We start from the raw sequence: 24,026 nt of genomic DNA, 5'->3' as shown, positions 1-24,026 counted from the left end.
GGGGTAATCCTCCAATTTCTACACAATAAGTAGCCTCATTATTTTAACCAAAGGATAAAATGTCCTACAATCCTATTTTGTTACTGCCAGCAATATCTAAGCTGCTTGTAAAGTTACCTCTGAAAAGCCTCTCTCTTGATGAACATCGTTACAGGATAAACTACTCTCGGGACTTCGTCTTGAAGACGATGACAGAGTCAGTAATTAAAATGCCAATGTTCTTCAATGATATATGGTCATAAACAGAGAAAAAAATATCAGGAGAAAATAATGTTCATTAATAATATTTCTTAAAACATACTTTGGCAAACTATACTTAAAATATTTGGCATACTTTGGTATCAATTATTAGCAAAAAAGAAAAATAAACCTCCACAAGCAACATAGAGAACTCTAAAAATCACAAATATACACCTCTGAGATGATCCTCCAGGCAAATTGCCATGGAGATGTTCAAATGAACCAGGAAATAAGAATTAAGCTAATAGATAAAATTGAGAACATTACGGCTATAGATGAATTAATTACTAATGAATCATGATTAATCAACAAATAATAAGTCCCAAAAAATATCTGAAATGAGTAAAATATTTAAGACTATTTGGAAGAGATTTTGGATTAACTTTAAATTGCAAGTGTATCACTATATAGGCTAGTGTTAAACCATTTTGGATTTACAGGGTACAATTAGGTGATACAAGTAACAGATAACTGGCCTAAACATTCAACTATATCAAAACAAAGAACCCAAGAGGTGCATAGTATATTTAACATGGATAGTTAATTAGCGATGAAGATACCATTAAAACTTTCACTGTAATTTTAGTATTAGATGAAATGCAATTATCAACAAAAAGACATGAAAGGCTACAGCAAGACCTTTAATGCTGGACAATTTCAACCAAGATAACAGACAAATAGGTTGACTTCAAATGTGGATTAACGGACTGAAATTGACTTAGCTAGTGACAGTGATCAAAATAATAAAAATACAACAATATTAAAATATCATGAATTCTGGAGTTGGTGAACATTCGTCATTAAACTGTGATTTGCTGAGGAAGCTAAATTGGTTAATTATATAACCTATTGCATTACAATTATCTGTCCTATATGAGAAACTAATATTTGATTGTGTCACCATCTAAATGCAATTATTACCTATTTTCAATGATAACTATGTCTGATTGTAATGAAAATTGACAACTCTAAGTATTTTTCCAGCTCCGAAATCAACATTCAACTTGTTCCTTCTTAGTTTTCATTTTCATTTGCATCACCATATGAAATGGCAGCATTTGTACTGAAAGACTTGAAGAAGGGGTACAAAAAGGTACCACAACTCAGATAAACGTTTCATACCTGCCTCATATTCCATCAGGCTATCTTTTGGAAGGGAAAAGTGCCTACTGTCCATACCATACAGATGAATTTAAGGTCTGGATGGGGATGTGTGGTTACCTACTCCCTGATACCACTCGACATCCAATTACAATTTTATTTTGTTTCTTAGAGGACTTTCAGCGACTATAAAGCTAATAGTAGCACAAAGAGCATTAACAACAACAAGTAGCAAAGAGATGACAAACTCATTTCCAAATATTTTGCATATAAATATCTAGGGATATTCATGGTGATAAATGCTACTCTTTCATGATAATGAAAGATTTTGGATGACACCATCGGAAAGTCCTCCTCAATCTCGTGAATACTAATTGAACATTTGTAAAATCTAAGTTATCATAAATAATCAAAGGAAGATAAAAAGAATTATGTCTTCCATGTCATAATTTTTGGAAACCATTCAAATAACTTATACACTAATAACATGCATTTTTTTAATCTAACAGGGATTGGAATTGATGACACGTTTGTAATGTTAGCAGCATGGAGAAGGACATCACCTCTTTTGGAAGTTCCTGAGAGATTGGGAAGAACACTCTCAGAGGCTGCTGTTTCTATCACTATTACATCTGTGACAGATATGCTGTCCTTCTGGATTGGAATCATATCACCCTTTCCTTCCGTTCAGATATTTTGCATTTATACAGGTAAATATATTGAACTTTCTTTCATTAATGACTCTGTAATAATACTAGGTTGACCAAGGGAAGATAATGGATCTAATGGAAGAAATGAGAGGGAGAGTGAGCAAGAGTTAAGTCAGAGGAAGCCTAATCATACCCCCAAAAAGATTTTGCAGAGTATTTACAGTTAAACATAATATAATATGCTATGAGTATTTTCATTCAAAAGAGCACCTACCTCTCCCAGATGGAAATCTCACTGAGAAAAAAGACAACCTCAGAGGCAAAATCTCAGTTGGTGGTGAAAGAAACAAGGGTACAGACATCCACAGTAGATTAGACATTTTTATGTGCAACAAAAATGTGAGAGAAAAATTTGGTGACTACATACTACAAATATGAAATATAAATGTAGGCTTGAAATGCCCTTTATCATAAAGGACTAAATCATTACAGTTATGCCCAATAATTATTTTTCATATAAATAAATAGTTCCTTTATTAATAGTCATCTATTAGGCAAGGTAGATTTTGGCTGAACAGACTGGACAAACATTACTACACTGCTCAACCTCACCTAACACAAAACAATATAACCTCCTATGTAAAACAAAAAACCCATCTCCAATTCCACATACTTTCTGCCTTCCTTCATTTTGTACAACATTCCTCTTATCTTCCTTCCCCTACCTAGTTTGCCCAACATAATCCCCTCCATCGCAGTCTTCAACATTCCATTACCAATCAAAACATCCCATTTCCATTTCTGTTATCTCCTTAGAATTTCTCTCAGAAACCCTTTATCCTTTCTACCATGCCTAATATTCCCTCATTTGTTTTTCTTTGTCAGTTTTACATTTTCCATTCTCCATTTCCACAAATGCATGCTTATCTTCTTGGCTTATTGATTAGGTTTCATGCCATGCAAAATTATGCACCATATGTAATTTTCAATTGATCTGTTATTTACTTTCTTACTCTGGGTACCTGTCATCAACTCCCCACTCTTTGCAAGTACTTCTTTGACTAATTCAGTGATTCTCCTTATAGCTCAACAAACTTGACTAGGCTCATACAAAACACTTCTGAGATAGGTGCTTTAATGCTCTCCCTTTTCTAGTCTTTGCCCTCTGACTTAAATTCTTAACTTAAATCAATTGTAAGCATTAAGAATTGCTGAACCTATCCATTTACATTCATTTTATGAAACTTGTAGCACTTTTGTTCCGGTTGCATAATTTGAAAATGTTCATTGTTATATCTTCCTTTACAGGTTTTGCTGTTGGATTTACCTTCTTGTGGCATGTGACCTTCTTCTCAGCATGTGTAGCTATTTTTGGCTATGCAGAGAAAAAGAATCTCCATTCCGTGACCTGTGTGAAAGTTCTGCCAGTATCCCAAGCCGGTAAGACACTGTTTGGAAATATGAAGAATGTGAAATATTGAATATAATGTCAACTATCCTGTTTATCAATTAGGAAAAACTTTTAATAGACTGAGTAATACATAAAGGTTCTGTCAATTATAAATGTCCTCATTATATTTGCCCATAGAAACGAAAATAATGTAAATAAATGAATGCATTGTCCACTTTAAGTTTTTTTTTAATGGCTGAATTAGACAAAATGATCTATTCACAAGATGGAATACCAGGGGCAAAACCAGGGGGACTTGGGTCAAACACAACACCCCTTTCCACTGAATCTTGAAAAAATTAAGAATTTGGTTAATAATAACAATATGCTCCTTCAAATTTTATAGTTTTCTTAGGTTTAAGGGTTTCATTTCACATTAGGTGTTCTGATGTTTCAAAAAACTGCTCATTAGTGGTAGGCTATAGACAATGGTAAGCTATCTAGGAGTGATATGAAAAGGGATACTATGTGTAATAGTTTTTTCCTGAATGGTAAAACAAGGCCTGGGATAGTTCTAGGCCTTGGTTTTGCTTGAGGCCTGCTGATGAAAATATGTCAAAACTGATTCAAAGCATGCTTTAACCATTAGCAAGGATTGTTAAAAGCTGTAGAAGAGTATGAGAGGATATGGAATGAATGAGTGGTAATTGATGTCTACAAAGATGTTATGTGAAAATAATATGGCAAGTGTTATAAAGGATCCTGAGTGAGTGGTAAGGTTGTGTTAGGTACACTCTGGTACTTACCCTATATATTCCATCATGATTATTTAGTTATTGATAAAATACTGAGGTAGTTTGTATTTCTATATTTGACAAATCATGGAAAGAGTACTAAGTTACCTGCAAGATTCGAGAATAAATCAATTGAGTTTGTTTAAATATTCTGAAATATGGTCAGCAATTTCATTGTAAATTAAACTTACACAGAAATTGAATGCTCATTGGAGTTATACTGTCAATACCATGGGAAGGTCTGAATACAGAACATCACCAGAGTAGATATGGGAAATTGTAAATTACTTTATACTGAGAATGGTATAAGATGACAAAAGACTAATTTACAGTTATTAATATTTTTAAGAGGCCATGAGAGGTTTCCATCTAGAAGGAATGCTAGATTTTTCATTAAATTATTGAATGGAATAGGTGTGTCCTGCAGATGTACATTCAGATACTGTAGAACATTAAGGGATTTTTGGACTTTAAGATGACCACTGCTTGTGTCTTGCCCATGCTGAGGCTTTCAGCATTTTGCTTGGGCATTCCAATAGTTCAGGTTTTCAAGATAATTACTGATTCTTTGCATGTGAGGGGCCGAGTTTCATCTCCCTAGGGACTGAGAAATACATGGAGGTCATCTGTTTACCCATAATTGATGATTAAAGTACTTACATATTGTAGAAATGAGGACATATCATTTGTTTATTGGGAGAGTAGTGAAAGGCCACGGATTCAATCCTGTTGAATATACCTGTATTCTTAGACAAATACCATGCCATGAAGAACACGCATCACAAACTATCAGTTTCTGTTGGTGTCCAGTGGGGCAGAAAAATCATGAAGCAGTAGTTTGTGGGAAATCCTTGCAAGTTAGTTTAGCTCAAATAATATCTTTGTAAGAGGTTGAATGCTATGCTATTATCTAGGGCCACTTACCTCCTCATCCAGAGCTCAATGCAAGTCAATATTTGGTCATGCCTGACAAGTTCTGATGAAATAATTCTGTAATTTTCTCATATGCCAGCTTTTCAAGAGCATTGGATGGGATCAGCAAGGTGCTAATTGATCAGAAGTCTGTCAGAGGATTTGGAGTTTTTGGAATAGGTCAAATTAAGGCTTGTTTTCATTGGGAATAGAACATTTCTTCAATTGTGAACAGTTAAAAGTTATGTAGATTCACCTACCATATGATAGGGGTTAGTAATTAAAGTAAAATAAGGATTCCATTTGAGCCCTCCATGGTGGATTTAATGGTACATATTATGTTGTGAACGCAGCAGCACAAATTGAAATTGTCAGCACCTATGTGAATTTTATTTTATGTGTTTTTCATCTGGCAATGATTACGGTAAAAGGATTATTTCATAAAAAATAATGCATATTTAATAATATTCACTAATTTACTTCAGAAACATTTAGTATGGTTGGAGTTGAATTTAGCATGTAATGTACCAATAATTATGAAATATTCAAAGAAATAACTGTTTTAAACTTAAAATTAACATGTTTCGAGGATAGAGCTATATGAAGAATTTAATAAGACCAAACAGCATGAAAGATGTCTGTACAATGGCATGTGTGTCACATAATACTATCTTCTAAATTTCATTAAAATAAGGGTGAGAAACTGGGAGAAAAAAATTGATAGTGAAACCTAGTATTATTAATAAATATTTATGGATTTTAAATTCCCAATGGTATTTATTTAACTGTAGTATTATTTGCAGTTACTATTTCTGACAAACATTATTTGTGTGAAGACTGCCAATGCCGAATTTTCAAAGATCCTTTTTTTACATTTGAGTTTTTGAATTGTTGAGTTTTACTGAATGGCAGGAGGAAAGACCTTTTCCATAAGCAATGTCAATATGGTAATGCTTCAGTAGTGTTTTCTTACATTTTCATAAATGAAATTTTCTGAACAAGCTGAGAAAACTAATTTTCCCTGGCATTTCTCCTTAAAATTTAAACAGTTCTTGTTTTCGACTATTCCGAAACAGATCATCGATCATGGCTCTACCGAATGCTCTGCACTGGTGGCCACAATCCTGAGGACCCTCACAACCCCAGGGATAATGTTGAGCACTCAGTCATGGTGTTCTTCCGAGAAAAGGTGGCCTGGATGCTCAACAAACCTTTCATCAAAGTACTTGTTGTAATTGTTTTCGCTGGATATCTGGCTGGAGCTTGCTATGGGATTACAAACATCAAGGAGGGATTGGAGAGACGTAAACTTTCTCGAACTGACTCGTACTCCATTGATTTCTATGATCGGGAAGATTTTTACTTCCGGGAATTCCCATACAGAATACAGGTAATGATAACCAAGTAATACAAAAGCCTTGGGATCATCATTTTCCCACTTTTATCATAAATACAAGCAAGGTATCTGAGTTGATACCCCTTGTATTATTTTTTGTATCAATTTCATTAGCCAATTGGTTTCTCCAAAATTTCTTAAGTTAGTACTTGAAAGCCAAAGACATGATCTAACTATTTAGAGTCTTTGAATTGCTCATCATCTATTTTCATATATCAAAAAGGACTGGTAGTTGACAGTGGATTTACGTCATGATAAATAATAGGTTTTGTTATATATATATATATATATATATATATATATATATATATATATATATATATATTAGGGTAGTAGAGTGGGCTAATGCTGACATCTAGTTTTTCCCCACCGTTCCTCTCGTCAAATCCATTCCTAATGGCACTAATGCCCTCAGTTGTTGGTTGCCTGCCCTAAAGCTACTACTACTCAATGACAGTACCTTCGATTCTATAAAATAGAAAAAAGATATTTCATTAGCTATGGGGAGATTTGCTTAAATGAATTAGAATAAGAGAAATGGATTATAAGAAATACCGTAACACACTGTAGCCTTAAAACTTCATTAATTAAAAATTGGCAATTTTAAATTAATAATGATATTCCACTACATCCCACCTGAAAAGTCTCTTTTTATTAATACTTCATATTTTTTTTAACTATTACATATCTGATTCCTAGAATACCAAGCCTTCCATTGTAATAAAGTAGTTCATGAGTTAAAATGTAAATTATTTTCAATTTCAGGTTGTCATCAGTGGAGAACTCAATTACTCCGACCCTTATGTTCAATTTCAAATAGAAAACCTGACGCAGACATTTGAAAACACATCTTTTATTTCCTCTCCACTATACACAGAATCTTGGGTCAGGTCTTTTGTAGGTTATGTAAATCGTAACAAGGACTATCTCAACATCAGCATAGACACTGAAGAAGAATTCATCACATCCTTAAAAGAGGTGAGAATGAAATTACAGCATATGTGTGTCACTTTTTCATAACAATCAATAATATTCATGCCCAAGAGGTCGGACAGGAGTAAGAGCATACTCTTTGAGATTAGTTGTGACTATTTCAAAATACTTGACATTTTGCTCCTCTTACTGGGAGTGTCATCAGGTCAACAAAAACAGAGCAAAGACATGGATACCTGGCCCCATGTAAAAAGATCGGTCAGAAAGACCAACTTTTTTCAGCCTCCTGATGACTCTTCAATTAAGAGTATGTGTAATAGAAATGTGTAAAAGATACTGCAATGAAATCACCTTAAACTCAGTAGCTTATTTCAGTCATCATTTGAAGATGAGGTGATACAATATTTGGTGATAATCTCATTAAAACTCAAACATGAAGTTTTTTGCACCTGAGAACAGGTGAAATACATAACTTAAAATGATGGTAACTCTTCCTCATACCAATTCTTTAAGTTCATATTTTAATCTGTAGTCTAACACAGCTATTTTCTGATGACTTGTTCTTTCTCTTCACAGCTTTGGTTATTCCAACCTAACCCTTTCTCTCTAGACGTGAAATTCAATGATGATGGCTCAAGGATAATAGCATCTAGGTTTCTAATCCAAGCAGTAAACATCACAGATTCCAACCATGAAAAGGAGATGGTCAGAGCACTGAGGCAAATCGCACGCGAGGCATCCCTGAATGTCACAGTCTTCCATCCATATTTTGTCTTTTTTGACCAGGTAAGTAGAGTAACATTGGTATTGAAAAAATGCAGAGGTGAAATATAATAGGTTAAAATAATAATCATAGCCAGCAGTTTCTAAAAATGTTACTTATTACACAGCCATTCAGTGTTAGCAATCCAAAATGCATTATGCAAGAAATACTGGAAAGAATTGAAAAGATGAACAAAGTTATCAGTAAGGCTTGTCCCAGAATCGATGCCAAATGGTTTCCGACCAAACTATCTCTAGAAAATTTGTATTTATCTGTACCTAATTCATATAAACTTACGTGGACTTAGTCACATACTCAGTAACTTTTCATTAAATTTTCACTCAAGAGCAACATTAAATAGTATAATTATTACTAAATTTCATCCTTTTATCAATTAAATGGGAACACTAAAATTAAGCTTCAGCAATTTGTGGCATCTTATTTAGCTGTACGAGGCTGTGCCAATCTTCATAACTACATAAAAATTCTCAGGTCAATAAAATTGACTTTTTTCAGTAACATACTATGCAACCATTTGAGAGACTTAAAAAATTAAATTAAATAATTTTATACATACATGCATTTATATTTATTTAAAGTTACTTTCTAGCATTAATCAACAACTTTTGTAAATATCACATTAGTGACTGCAGAGATGAATGTGAACCGAAAGCTCAACCTCACACCACCAAACAATTTCCCTCCATTTCAGTTTGAGCTAGTGAGGCCCACCTCAATCCAGTGCATGGTGATTGCTGCCATCGTCATGATGCTTATCTCCCTTGTGTTCATCCCTTCACTCCTCTGCTGCTTCTGGATTGCCTTCTCCATCCTGTCCATTGAAACTGGCGTCGCAGGCTACATGGCACTCTGGGGTGTCTCCCTCGATTCCATTTCCATGATCAACCTCATCATGTGTATTGGATTTTCCATTGACTTCTCTGCACACATATGCTATTCATACATGACAACACCGGCAGCAGTTGACACAAAAGAAAAGGTCCGTCAGTGCCTCTATGCTCTTGGACTGCCAATAGTCCAAGGTGCCATGTCCACCGTCCTCAGTGTCGTAGCGCTTGCCTTTGCCCACTCCTACATCTTCCTCACATTCTTTAAGATGGTCTTCCTGGTGATCCTGTTTGGGGCCATGCATGGACTCCTCCTCCTCCCCGTCCTGCTCTCCCTCTTCGGGCCCGGCTCCTGCTCCAGTGAAAGCATCGAAGGTGCTGATAGGGATGAGAAGAAGAAAGCTAGGGGTGATGCAAATGGCAGGATACAGTCCCCTATGAGTCCTGGTGAAAAGGGCCAACCATATGGTCTCTCCGGCACACCACCCTCTTCAGCTGCATCAGCAGCAGCTGTGGCCCTGCAGCTGGGGCATGGCCTACGACCAGGAGGTCAGTTCCTGGCCCTGGGCCCTCCGGTGGGAGGGATCACCTACCTCGGAAACAAGTTCAACCAGCCCCTGGACTTAGTTTCCGCAAAGCACAGGAGTTTGGGCACTGTTCCTCTGGAGAAAGACTTAGGCCTTGGGACATCAGGGGAGGAGGAATCAAGTGAGTCCAGTTCAGCAGGCAAATCACCCCAGACGGGAATGTCAAATTCAGGGGGGGGCTCGCAGCAAAGGCTGCCATGGAATCGGATGAGCAATGGCAATAGCAACCCATCCAGTATGTGGCACCGACAGCTGCAGCACCAACCGTTTCAGCCACCACAATTGATGGAAGTGTACAGCAATGCAGGCTACATGAGTGATGACGAGCACCAGAGGATACGAAAGCACGAGAGGGGACTTAGCAGGGGGCGGGAGAATGGATTCAGGCGGGAGTCTTCAGATCAAAGGTTACACTATTCACCAGATGATGCTAAGTTCAAGGGAAAGGTTCAGTACGCAAACCACAGCAATGGCGCATTAGTGAATCGTCTGCAGTCGGGCTATGTTGGTGAGATGAAGTTTCCTTGAGGTTTCCTAGCACAGAGAATGACAATATCCCCCAGATGTTTATGCTCAATGTTGTGGAATCTAACCATTGGGTTCAAAGGATACATTGAGTACCTTGTTTGATTCAATGGACCATGTTGTTTTGACATTTATCCTGCTTCAGATTGAAGTGACACAGATATTTTTCAGTGTTTTAGGATCATGAACAGTAACTGCTGTCATGTAATTTATTATTAGGGTATCAATTCATTATTTACGTGTGGACAATGTTTTCTTTTGGGAAATGACAGCTATTTCATGATTGAAATGCTGATTGTTATCCCTTAATCAACTATAGTCAATGCAATTGGCAGCATTAAGAGATTAAAGAAAGTGTGTTGTGAGGGACGCGTTCAGCCCAGTTGCCATGCAGTTCCTTTAAAACAAGTTGAAGTGTATTGCAGGAAGAGTTATAAGTCTTTCCTTCATGGGAGTTTTGCTTCATTAAGTTCTCAGGAAAAGTTCTGAAGATGGAACTCTAATATGCTTGCCATTCCTACATTTTACATCCATCCAAACATATTTCTACAGCAGAATAACCCAATATAAACAATGTAGACCAAAATTAGCAGTGTCTAAAAAATGCAACATATTCATGCAGTGTATGATCTGTTGTTGTTACTGCAAATTTGGTTAGCATATAAAAAGAATCTCCAGCATTAGCTGGACTTCATTTATTCAAATGCTACTAAATTATAGCAGTCAAATTCATCCAATGGGCTTGTTGAATCACAACTTAAGAATCATAAACACTTATTTAAACTGGAATGACTATAATCATTATGCTCAAGGAAAATCTTTCTATGAAATTTGTATATTTTTGTCAGAATTTATAATAAAATGGACAAAGAAGTAATGCCTCTGCACAATTCTTCACATTACTTATAATTGATTGTCTACCATTGAAGAATACTGGTGCCTTGTCTCTACCCCCAGTGCAATGATTTCTAACTCTCCTCTCCACATTAATCTACCCTCTTCCAAATTTTCCCCCTACAGCTTTCTTTTTGCAAATTCATATAATATTCCTCTTCAAAGAGGCATCGTCTTCTCAACGCATGTATGTTACACCCACTTTCCTTTCAGGTCTTGCACATGACTTTCATGCTTGTGTGTCTGATCTGTACCCAAGAGTGAGCTATGAGTTTCAATGGGGAAAAATGGAAGTAATTATGGTGCTTAAGGATACCCTAAACTGTGCCAGACCACCCACTTCACAGGTGCTCTTAGGATCATAATAATCCATGACTAAGATCATGCTGGAGTTGTTCAGGGAATAGCTAGTTCTGTATGTTCCGGCACAAATTAATATGACCTTTGTGTTTATTGATCAGATCTGATTGTAGCAATGACTTGCCTACATTTCAGCATATACAGTCGAAAAAGCAAAATACCTTGGAGTAAGGATTTTGAGGGACACTTTCATTTGAAAACAAAATAGTGTTATCAAACAATATAAATGGGCAATATTAACCAAATAGCTATAGTGAAGTTGGAAAAATAATCATTTCTATATTAGCTTTAAACAGTCTCCATTTAATAGACAACCATGCTCTAGGGAACTCCCTGGATCTTCATTCATTGGTGCTAGTTCCAATGATGTAAAGTCACCGAAAAAGATATATTGGGAATTTATCAGCGCTATTAGCAATATAAAAAAACTTTAAAAGCACTTAAGTACCTTCTAGCACTCAGGTACACTAAGAAGGTGCTTTGACAGAGTGCATTAACTCCAGAAATTAAAGGAAAATGTAATTTTTCAGTAGGAGCACATCGAATATATTAGAATTTATGAGAAAAATGGGCAGAAGCGATGACAGAAGAAAATTACGTAGAAGGTTGTCTGCACTGCCCCGCAATAATGCTAATTTCACCCCAATTAATTGACAAGTTGAGGGTGTGAAAGATAACTGGGATGGGTACTGAAATTATCATGGGAATAAGGGTATAAGAGATCTCCAGGGCTCATTATTGGGATGAATTTTATTTTTGCTTTTCATTAATTACCTGCCATTAATAAATAAAAATTAGCAAAGCCTTGATTTCATTATATTTTCCGATGATTCAAACTTTATAATTTCTAATAAAAGTAGTCAAAGGGTTAAATTACCAAAGGTTTTAGACAGCGTCTGGAATTGGAGTTGCAAGAACAAATTTGAACTAAATTGCAAAAAGACACAGGTCCCATTTAATTGTACAATGTTGCAAGAGAATATCAATTCAAATCTCAGCAATGATAGAATTATTTTTGCATCTATCACTAAGTTTTTAGGTGCAAATGTTCAACAAGCCAGCATGCAGAATAATCATGTTAATAATTTGTACCCTAAACTTGGTATGGTGATGTGCAATGATTGGCTCCTGCATAAGTCTCGAGAGGTAATAAAGCTCAGGTATTATTCTAATTTTCTTCCATTGCATTACATGGAATGGTGCTCCAGGGATCATCTGTATGCATGTTGTACACCTTTCTTAGTTAAAAAAAAGTTATCAGATACATACGCAGGTCTTATTATAAATCATGTAGGTTCTTATTTTCAAAAATTAAATGATTTTCCATTCCATTTACATATATATTTGCAATGTCTGTGTTTATCAAAAATAATATCCAACTCTATCACGTTAACATAAATAATCATTTGTATTCAACAAGAAATCATCATCACATAAGTTACCATAAATCAGCAATTTCAAATGAAAACTGAATAGTATTGGTAGTCAGAATTTATAACACATTATCACGCTCAATGAAGATGAGTGATAAATTATGTAGTTGCAAATTGAAACTCAATCTCCTTCTAAGGAAGTGCTATCATGCGTTGAATGAATATTTCAATGACAAGCTGTTTGAGCACATTCTTCATTGTTTAAGATGTGTTAAGCATTGTTTATAGTATTGAAATGTATATGTATCTTTTTTTCATTTCTGCTTGACCCCTCCTATACTCACATGATAAATATGGTCAGTGGACAACATAAATGATGTTGAATATGAACAACTTGGCTTTTCCATACAGTCTATGTAGAAAAGCCAAGTTGTTCGTATTCAATTTCAATATGAAGATATTCCACCCTAGGATGCCAGAAACTGTTTGATTTACTTTTTTAATAAATGATATTGTCTATGAGCTAGTAGGAAAAATTTAATGGCAAAACAGGAAAACATTAACAAACTATGTACTGCGGTAACTAAGTAATCTTTTAAGCTTGGAGCTGGAGGACCTGTCAATTGAGGTCTCAAGCACTCATTGAATTAAGATGGGAATTCAACCAAAATGGCTAATTAAGATAATCAAATTACTTGCCTAAGCTATATTGTTTCCGTGATTGTAATTATCACTGCTCTTCCCAAGGTGGTATTTATCTCTTGCTTTTATGCAGATAAATTTGTTAAATCACGCAAACTCATTGAGCTTGAGTAACAGGTCAATATTCAGTTATCAAAAAGTAATTTTTCAGATGGAAGCGAGGTGACCTCAATAACAGAACTTCACTGAAATAAAATGGTAATACCATTTGTTACTAAGCCCTCTATATCTTTAAACAATACCACCAATTTATGTGACATATTCACAATAACTTTAAGAAGTTTGTCATTTCATCTTCAAGTGTTTCCTCAACTGTACTCACAGCATCCTACTCATGACAAATAAATAGGAAGACTGTATCACCGATGAATAATCATGTCATCATTGTCAATGCCATTAGTCAAATCAAAGTATAGTATTTCATGCAGAGAATCTGCATACATTAAACAAACACGCTATCATCTTATTTGGAGAAATGTATGAATGACTACTTCATCTCATATTAAATTTTTGTTTGCTTTAATTTTTCTTTTAACATCACATTACAAAAGTTACACAGAAATTGGCTTAAACAAGCAGGCCTGTTTTGTGGCCTATGCCAACAACTTTTCACGTCCTAAATTCAAATATGACTTCATGAAGAAATATAGCCCCTTTAACTCATGGTTTGTATTTACTGTCATAAAATTGACTACAGCAGAATTGCCGAACAGTATGATGTATTTCTGTCATTAAAAGTAGTCTACACTGATAAGTTTCTTATCATATGCTACTATAATTGCGATCTGCATTGCTCAAGTTTGTTTGATCAAAAAATGACACCAAACAATTAATAATGATAATTCTTTCAATAGGTCATACGATAAAAATCTCTAAGTATTTTTCAGTATATTTGAAATACATGAATAAATCACATAATAAAATACTATTGCCATCCCACTCGAAGCTCTAATTTCTCCACCCTTGCTTTCTCAATATACTATAATCATTAAGCATATTTGCCACTTAACACACAAGTATACCAAATTGCAGTGAAGTTTGTCAAGCTTCTCCCAATAAAATTGTGGAAAATTGCCAAGTTCCTTTTCATTATTAGTGAATAATATTTACTAACATAAATTTCTCTGGGAATAAAAAAATGAACTCATTTTCATGCCAAGAAGATATACTATATGAGAGCATAGTGACCTATTCCTAAATTGTAGCAATTTGTCCTCAAAATTACATAAATTATTGTTTGGGTAAAAGGAACACGAGATTTCTTAATTCAAATACAATGTGTGATAACTTTCCACAATTTAAGTGTTCCAAAATGATGATTATATGATACCTTTATTTTTAAACCAATATTAAAAAACCATAAACACAGTAATCAACTGGAAGGTCGGTTTTGTTGGTGACAGCAGAGTTCACCCACTACTGAGCCCTATACGGTGTCTGAAATTCATACATCACGGTAGGGGGCCAGTTCCTTTCCCTATTCCAGTTATGGCTTCCCAGGAGGATCCGGTACCCAAAAAATCACACAGCTTGGGTGGAGCTGCAGGTGCCATAGAGAGGCTTACCACTAGTCCACCAGTCAGTAGACCAACGCTCTACCCCTGAACTACTGTGGCCCACAAGCCAATACTAAGAAACATTAATATTAGTGAATAAAGTATTTCAACAAAATAATGTGGGAAAAAAACCAAACAAAATTTAGCTTGGTCATGTGTTTTCTTTAAATAAATGGCTTCCAAGAGAGCCTGTGAACTATTTATACCGATGAAGGAAAGCATTGTACCAAATACTTCAGTGAAAGACTTGGAATTTACCTGGAATTGGGTAAAAAATGTCATCAGATTTACCAGGCTCATATACAAATTTCACTAACATTTCTTTTGATAGGAAGCAATTAATATATACCTTCAGACAAAAATACTAACAAATGATGAAAAAGAAAATAATATTTCATTAGTTTGTTGCATGGACTCGAGTATGCATATTAAACCAGATATTAGCACTTAACAGGTGAGGGTGACCAATTTTCTGAAAATATATTCTTGAAATGATTGAAAACAAAACATTACCCATAATTTAGTACTTTAATAATATTTTAATACAGCTGGATAGGTTTTAGGGGTAGCATCTATAAATTGCTGACAATAGTCCACTTAAGACAAACCTGTATGGTGATTAATAAAAAAACACCTAAAAATCTCATCTAACATGATATTTTCATTTTGATGGAAAGACATCAAAAGGGTATTGTCCCATTTCATTCTTTAAAAAATCAATGCAAAAAAAGTTTTATCTATCCAGATTAAAAAAATATTAATCTCATGACAACTTTTCCGAACAAACTTGATTCATCCAAAAGCAATGACAACATTCTTAGGTTTACTTCCCACCTATGCCAATGTTTCTCAATGTTTAAATCATAGACTGTCTGCTGATGGATGGTGGTTTTTTCAGCAATTCAATAGAGAACAGGAAAGTAAAAACATTTACTGGCATGACAGACGGTCACTAAAATTATAAAAATCTAAAAAAAATATTTTCAAAAGAAAAATCAATTTGTAATTTATTTTTCACAACTCAAGGGAAAAAATGCAAATTTTTCTTAATCTCACCAATTCAGATATTGCAGACTAGAACATTTAAGAAACAATGGTCTAGGCTTCTTTACTGAGTATCAGCTAATTTTCCTATCACTTAAGTCAACTGCACAAAAAGAAAAATCATATAAAAATAATACCATTCAATAAAGATTGCATCAGCATTTTAAAATAAATAAATAACAAATCTGAAAATAAAAACAACACTTCAAAAAAATATCACTTTTTTATGATTTCATGAGACTAGAAATGACTAGATAAACACCATAAAATATTAGATAAATACTAGCACAGGATTCAATAAATACATAAATAAAGTTTAAATTATATAATCACAGAGATCAATTTAAATATTTTAGAGTGCTTCTTCTTCATCACAATTACACACTAACACATGTAGCTGCTGTGAAGCATATAGCTTTAAATAGCTAACTAATGCTACAGTTTAATTTTTGAGCACTGTCAGGTGCAATGTAACTATTTACAGACCAATTTCCAACAAAAAGCTAACTTGGGCACCAAAAAACACCAAATATTGAGTGACACATTAGCTATCAGCTATTATAAGACATTATCACACACAAAGTCTACAACACTGAGTGCCACACATCTGAATTGAGTTGATATGGTTCCGTTAATTCAAAAACTTCAACAAGGGTTAGATTGGAATACTTTCCAATTGCTATAAAAACAGTCATCAACAAGTTTGCAACAAAGATATCAGCTGAATAAGGAAACCATCTTCTCAGTTCTTAGGCTTTTGACACACATACTTGATCCACTATTGAGATCAGTACTAATAATATTAGATCACTTAAAAGTTTCAATGGCTGCCTATCGAATGCAGACTTATGGAGGCAAATAAATTAATTATAATTAATTTAACATGAATAACGATAGCTATCCTATATTATGGCAAACACAATTTTGAGTCGAGTGTTTGCTTTAAAAAGGTTATTAAATTTTGATAATCAAAGACTTTTGCCACTTAAGCTTGAACTCCATCGCTACATAGACTATTTACAATGGATACATCAGTTACCAACCTCAGTTTGTATGTGGTTGAGGACGAAAACCAATTTTTTATTGGCAGCAATGAAAATTATATTGCACAGATAACCCTCGAAATACTGAAGTAAATAAACAAAGTAAACAAAAGGGAGGACATCAAGTTTTAAGGTGCCGACACATCTTTGGTTGTGTCAATTCACATGGTTTTTCTTTGGATTAACTGCAAACAATCCACAACCTTTTTTGCTAATTTAATAAGTTCTAAGTCTTCATGCTAATAAAGTGAAGGCACAATTTGCAGCAAAAACTAAGGAGAAACCATGCTAATTCCTTAAGTTTTTTTACCAAAATAAAGAAACTGATATCATTACTGAATTGAGAGATGTGTCAAATAGCCTTTAAGCTTGCACTACAATTAACACTTTACTACGGCTATAGTAAGTCTTGAGACTAGTTTTCAGTTCAAAAGAACTAAATGAGCATTTGCAGCAAATGACTACTGATAAATGGTCAGAAGAATCATCACCAATTGCAGAATGTATACATTTTGAAGACTGGCAGACATAAGGGCCTAAAGAAGCTCTGCCTGATAACATATATTTAAGCAGCAACAATAATGGATCACAATGGAAATTCATTTTTAACAAATAATCTGTCAGACAATTTAGTCCTAACCAATAATTGAATATCAAGAAACTCAAATAATTGAGTATCATCAGAAAAATTTGGAAAATGATTCCATATCACTAAAAAATGCATTGAGTAAGATGATAGCTTGAAATTATCAACATATCACCAATTATGCAAGCATATACTTAAAACTGGTCAAATGAAAACTTATAAATATGAGATTCTTCAAAGGCTGAATATCATTAAAATACTTGAGCAAGTAAGTTATTGAGAAGAGAAATACTCCTTAGTGACTACCACAATAAAACAAGACTTCAACTTTAAATAATTCATGCTTCATGATGCATATACTTCCTCCAAAAAACCAGCAGTCTGCAAACACGATGAGTATTCACTTTTTTTAATTCACAGTCATCAGTTTGTATTACCTTTTTAACAATATACACACAGACATACTACCTTGTGATGGTAGTAATACGATGCAAAGAAAATTATTTTAAAAATTCTGAACAGTGACATCTGAACTGAGGTTGCCAGAAATGGAGGTTTCAAGAGCTAAGCAATGTACAACTTCATCACACCTTGGAATGCAAAAGTGACCGACTCCACTTCAGGCATGTCTAGACTAAAGATACATCAGTCATAACCATTTGGAATGATACATAATATTCACAGCATTTAATAACAGTGAGGTAAAACAAAACCATATTATATGCCCATTACTATCAAAGGCATTGTGGCAAACAGTAGTTATGTACTTCCATTGCTGACTTGACCTTTGAAGAACCCATTCACTCCAGACCATGCACCTCATATTTCATCTTAACAACAATATAATCATTGGTTATTGAAAGAGGAAACTTTCCTCACTTTTCCACCTTCTCTGAGAAGCTACGGATTAGGAATTCAAGAATCTTTGGAGGAAAAGGAAGTGTAGATGTTTGTTAAAATATTTGAAACATTTCAACAATTGACTTAGACCCTCACACAAAAATTAAAATAAAAAAATGGGGATTGCTGTTTCCTTTTAAAAATTAAATATCATTTGATAAGCTTCTTTTTTTTCAAATTATGAAATTAAATTGCCAAAGCCCATACTCCACCAAACCCTAGTTTCTAGAAATGGCAGAGCAATAGCCAGCACCTTGTACTGAATTTCAAAACGTTATCATGAACTCAAGGAGCACATATGATAAATATACAAGAATGACTCTGAATGAGGTAAACGTGAAGAGTTACTTTGGAGAACTCACATAAACAAGAGGCAACCATCCATGGTAAAAAGGGTAGAACACATTATTACTCTAATCAATGAATTAAGTAGATGCACTTCATGGATGACTCCCTTTCCAATGTCTCATTATTAAGAAATATCCTCTACCTCAAAATGCACTGCAGCAACAATTCATTGCAAAACATTTCCCCACTGGCAATGACAAAAAAGTATAAATTCAGGCAAAATATTTCTTGCAGCTCACTCAAAATTTGACATTGACTATGGATATTTTTTCACGCTCATAGATACAAAAATGTATCCAGCAGGCTTAGCCATCATGAATGTCAATTTCATCTTTACTTCTTGCTGCATGTGTTTGTGAAGAACGTTCATTAAAACTCCAAAATGGAAAAGTATATGAAGCAGAATTACGAAAAATAATATATCCAAGAAAAAGTGACTTATTTATGAGAAAATATCAATTGTGAGGAGGAGGAGGGACCCAATCGCGTACGGTGGCCCTCAGTGGTGGGCTTGCCAGTGAAGGGGAAGAAATGGGGTGGGTCGAATACTTGAGGTGAGCTCTAATCGTGTGGAATCGTGAGGGGAAGGTTTAAACGTAGCATCATGAGAACGACCGTCCAAGCTCATTACGGGGAGTACGAAACGCTTCGGCTGCGACTTCGAGAGTGCCTCGAGAGAGGAGACTGGACAGGGGACCAGCTGCTGCTGCACCTCGAATAGCTGCGACTCCGGCTACGACTAGTGCTGCTGCTGTGGCTACTGCTGCGACTGCTAGCACCACTGGTGCCCCCGCAACACCCCCCACCAAACCCCTCGCAGCCCCCCAATCCTCCTCCTCCTCCACCGGTGCCCCCCGACCCTCCACCGCCACAGCCACCCTCGCAGCTGCGACTGCTGCTCACCGTGGAAGGTGTCGGAGGTGTGGGGCGATGGTATGGGATGGGGCGCTTCCTCGCACTGGCAAAGCATCCACGGGGGGGAGAAAGAGAACACACGCATGCACACAACTTGGGTTAGTAGAGCCATGCAGTTATTACTGGCACTATGGAAGACCAATCAATATCAATACCTGTAGAGTATCCATAAATTATTTACATCAGTAGTTTTGTCATGATGAGATGGATGCAAATTTTGTGGCTTCATGATTCACAAAAATATTTAACAATGGGGGAAATGGAATAAAATGCATTCTTAGGTAATTATACTTCATTACATCATTTGTCAGCATACTCGACTCACATTTCACTAAAATATTCACTTAATAGTGGGTTCTTCAATAAGTCCTTAATCAAAGAGATGGTGCACAAAGTATCGGAAAGGTTTGCTATCGGTAAGCATCATCTCTCATTGGACTGCTCTTAAAGTTTCAGTTATAACCCTCGCGTGCCTTCGTTTTTAAAGTGAATTAAAGCTACGAACTTTAATTTATTTTTAAAAATGAATAGTAATTTTGTGCAGTTATTTAACACTTCTATCTAAAAAACTCAAAAACAAAGGAGATCAAAGCTGAGTTTGATGAAGTTCTTGGATCATCTACTACTGTGTTTGCTACTATTTAAAAGGGAATAAATGAGTTTAATTGTGACCATACATCCACAAATGATGAAAGTTCTTGGTGGCAGACAGTTTAAGCGACTTGCTCTGAAATGACTGACTAAATCCACAACATGGTTTTGAGTGATTGACAAATCAAAGTTCATGAAATAGTTGAGGCCACAGGCATATCACAAAGCACAGTATTTTCAACTTTGCATTAAAAATTGGCTATGAAAAAAATCTTTGCAAGACGAGAGCCACGTTTGCTCTCAGTGGAGAATAAGGGCAATCATGTGGTTGATTTGGAGGCTGGTTTTACATTTTTTCCGTTGCAATCCTGAAAAGTTTCTGCATCGATACATAACGTTAAACGAAACATGAATACACTACTACACTCCAGAGCCAAAGGAACGATCAAAACAGTAGGTTTCTTAAGGCAATACGGCTCCAATTAAGACAAAGATGGTGAAATCAGCCAACAAGGAGATGGCCACAATTTTTTTGGGATGCACGCGGAGTCATCTATATCAATTACTTGCTGAAAGCAATAACAATAAATGGAGAATATTGTGAGCCATCATTGTACCAGTTGAGCTAAGAAGTCAAGAAAAAACTTTTTCCTATGCAAAGAAAAAATATCTCTTCCATCAAGACAATGCATGGGTTTGGAAATGCACACTTGCACAGTTTCAATGGCGAAAATTATAGAATTAGGGTTTGAATCATCACAACAGTCACTGTATTCATCAGATTTGATTAAACCCAAATATAAATTTTACACATAATGCAAGACAATTTTTTTATTAATTTGCTATTGGTCATCTCTAACTAGCATTTGCATGCTTCATACATTGATGAAGCAGGAATTATTAGAGGTGCTTGGATAATCCCCCTGCTCATTCCCCCTCAAGCAATTCACTGAATTGTTAATAATAGCTGGCGAGAAATTCCTTCTTCTTCGATGCCAATAACATGGACCAGTTATTACACTACTAATCAAAAGAACTCCAGAGTACCGGTCAGACCAACATAAGAAAAACAGGTGAATAGAAGTTCGCATGCAACATAGACAGCAATCAATCAACATGAATTTTTTTCATTTATGTAGTCACTGGAATGATTACTTTAAATTTCTTAGAATGAAAGGCCATCATGAGCCTAACTTTTTAATATAGCATAATACAAAATCATATCAAGATTTCACAGGAAAAAGTAATCTAAATTTCTGCATTTCAAAGTGGACTACTTGACCACGTAGTCTACATGAAAAAATTAAAAAACTGCAAAATGTATAACTTTAATTTCAATCGCATTTTCACAAAACAATTTGCTTCACACTTTGACTTTAACATTTTTAGTATATGGTTCATTTTAGATAACAGCAAACATTGCCACTGGGTTAAAATGAAAAAGAATTTTTCTATGGATTTGGTCATACAATTTTTTTTAATAAAGAAGTCTTTGAGTTTCTCAGACATGACGAGCATTCACAGATCAGCATAAATTAAATCAAGATGAAAAGACAAAATGATATTTTTATCAACTGATGCTATATTTGTAAGCATTAAATTATATTACCTGTGATCTCTTCTTTGAAATACTAAAGTCCAACCAATGTTATGGCTAAGTTATTTGGTAAATAAGCTATACATAAAATTATCACACAAAATGAGAGCTTTCAACATGAAATAGAACCTCCTAGAGGTGTATATGGCTGCGTAGATTTTCGCGGCGGTGGCTTGAAGAATTCTGCATGTCCGGGTTTTCACCGCGTTGTTGTTTGAAGCCGACAACAGTTTCGCCGAAGTTTCATCCGGCGTCTTCAGGTCGAAGATCTGAAGACGTGAACATCTTCGACCTGAAGACGCCGGATGAAACTTCGGCGAAACTGTTGTCGGCTTCAAACAACAACGCGGTGAAAACCCGGACATGCAGAATTCTTCCTCCTAGAGGTGTGCCTTTCACTCAAAAGCTACACTTTCATGGAGCAAGGTAACATTTTGGGGACATCAGCTTCAGATTTACTGCCATAGTTAGAGGAAGGACAATTGGTTACCAGTTAGATATACAGGATATACAGGAACAATTAGTCATCAATCAAATTAAACAAAGAAGTATTTATACCATTACATGCCAATAACTCAAAAGGAATTTTTAAGTGAACTTACCAATTACATGATGTCTCAAATCTTCTGTGCTTAAAATACACCACTGCAGAAGCTCTAATTAATGCATTTTTTGGTTTGCTTAGCTAATAATGAATTCAAAAAGAATGGGTGGCAGAAGTCACAACACAACATACAGCAAAGAACACTATAAAGTGCATAAGTAAGATATTTATTACATTCACTTTAAGATCTAGCTCAAAATAATAACATAAAAAAATGCCAACTGATAAAAATTGTGTGCAGAGAAAGAAAGGTTTTATAAGTCAAAATAAACTGTTGACATAAATGTACACACAAATTGACAACCAACTTAAACACCAATCACTGACGTGCTAAAGGCTGTACAATGCCAATCAAATCAAGGAATTGGCACTGAATTGAAAATACTTACAAAAAAGGGAGACAGATGCCAGTTTACTCACATGATCAATTAAGAATGTGCATTGACTTCAATATTTCCAATATTTCAATTACGCTATTCTATAATGTTGCCTTAACACAGGAAAATAATGGCATTGGGCAAAATGTGCTTCTCACTTTTAATCTTCACTCTCACTCCCTCGCTCTCTTTTTAGTCCTTTCTTATACTCAGAACTTCTTTTGGAGTCTGGATACCGGGAACTCTGGGAAGGGGATTTATTTCCAGTTTCCTTTACGCCCCTGTTGCAGAAAAGGGGGCCAAAATAATGAAAAACATGCGAAAGAAAACAAAACACCTAAAAAAATAAAACCATAAACAAAAATTTTGAACTTAAAAAAAAATCTCTGAAGACAAACTGATGGCACTGGCTGCAACAAGCATAACCATGACATAAGACAAACTCTCGTCTTCATAGACAAAACTTTAAAGCCAGATACAGTCGGGATATCGATTCAGGAGGAACCTAATTTCACAAATATGTTAAAATACTTTAACAACCTCTAGTATATATTTTGAGTTGCCTACATGAGGAATTTAGATATTGGATTCTTCTCCTGGCTCTAAGCCAGTCTTTGATGTATAAAGTCGTATCCTTGACTATTTACTTTATCCATACATAGCAGAGATAAAAAGGATTCTTTAAAACAAAAAATAGACAGAGGTATTTCAATGCAAGTTATTTCAGGTCCTATTGATTAGATTGTAGAAATTATCTGAATAATGTCTATAAGTGGGTCTGATGCATTTTTGGTACAATAACTAAAAAACTATATATTGAACATTTTTATTTGTCATACATGAACTGACAACATAAGGACCAAAATCAACCAACCAGAAATGACCTGTTTGGCCACTTTTCATTGTGACAGGGATTAAATACAAAAAAAATTTACAAAGAGCAGAAATTATATTTACTAAGGAGGTACAATTGTGCAAAGCATCATTAAAATTTTCT

At 35.1% G+C, this 24,026-nt stretch overlaps 2 protein-coding genes across 3 annotated transcripts in view; one reads left to right on the top strand and one right to left on the bottom strand.

Moving 5' to 3' along the window:
• The window catches only part of LOC139692305 (patched domain-containing protein 3-like), a 215,023-nt gene extending 204,023 nt beyond the window's left edge, over positions 1-11,000 (top strand). Inside the window, exons 5-11 of one of the 2 annotated variants that reach the window (XM_071590411.1) lie at positions 1,851-2,051; positions 3,300-3,431; positions 6,164-6,477; positions 7,249-7,461; positions 7,993-8,202; positions 8,892-9,179; positions 9,297-11,000. In XM_071590411.1, the coding sequence (XP_071446512.1) occupies positions 1,851-2,051; positions 3,300-3,431; positions 6,164-6,477; positions 7,249-7,461; positions 7,993-8,202; positions 8,892-9,179; positions 9,297-10,142 (2,204 nt within the window). In that variant the 3' untranslated portion in view covers positions 10,143-11,000. Of the gene's footprint in view, positions 1-1,850; positions 2,052-3,299; positions 3,432-6,163; positions 6,478-7,248; positions 7,462-7,992; positions 8,203-8,891 lie in introns of both variants that reach the window. The other variant, XM_071590410.1, reaches the window with a different exon arrangement.
• A 4,533-nt stretch (positions 11,001-15,533) lies between these two features.
• Positions 15,534-24,026, bottom strand: part of Srrm234 (Serine-arginine repetitive matrix 2/3/4) — an 88,317-nt gene continuing 79,824 nt past the window's right edge. Inside the window, exons 11-12 of the mRNA XM_071590753.1 lie at positions 19,866-19,903; positions 15,534-19,721 (exon numbers count right to left, since the gene is read on the bottom strand). Coding sequence (XP_071446854.1) covers positions 19,573-19,721; positions 19,866-19,903 — 187 coding nt within the window. The 3' untranslated portion in view covers positions 15,534-19,572. The remainder of the gene's footprint in view (positions 19,722-19,865; positions 19,904-24,026) is intronic.

The sequence above is a fragment of the Hetaerina americana genome, unplaced genomic scaffold, assembly GCF_022747635.1.
Source record: "Hetaerina americana unplaced genomic scaffold, ioHetAmer1.1.p SCAF_4, whole genome shotgun sequence".
NCBI classification, from domain to species: Eukaryota; Metazoa; Arthropoda; class Insecta; order Odonata; family Calopterygidae; genus Hetaerina; species Hetaerina americana.
The sequence above is the reverse complement of the archived record's forward strand: the minus strand, read 5'-3'. Positions and strand labels throughout refer to the sequence as shown.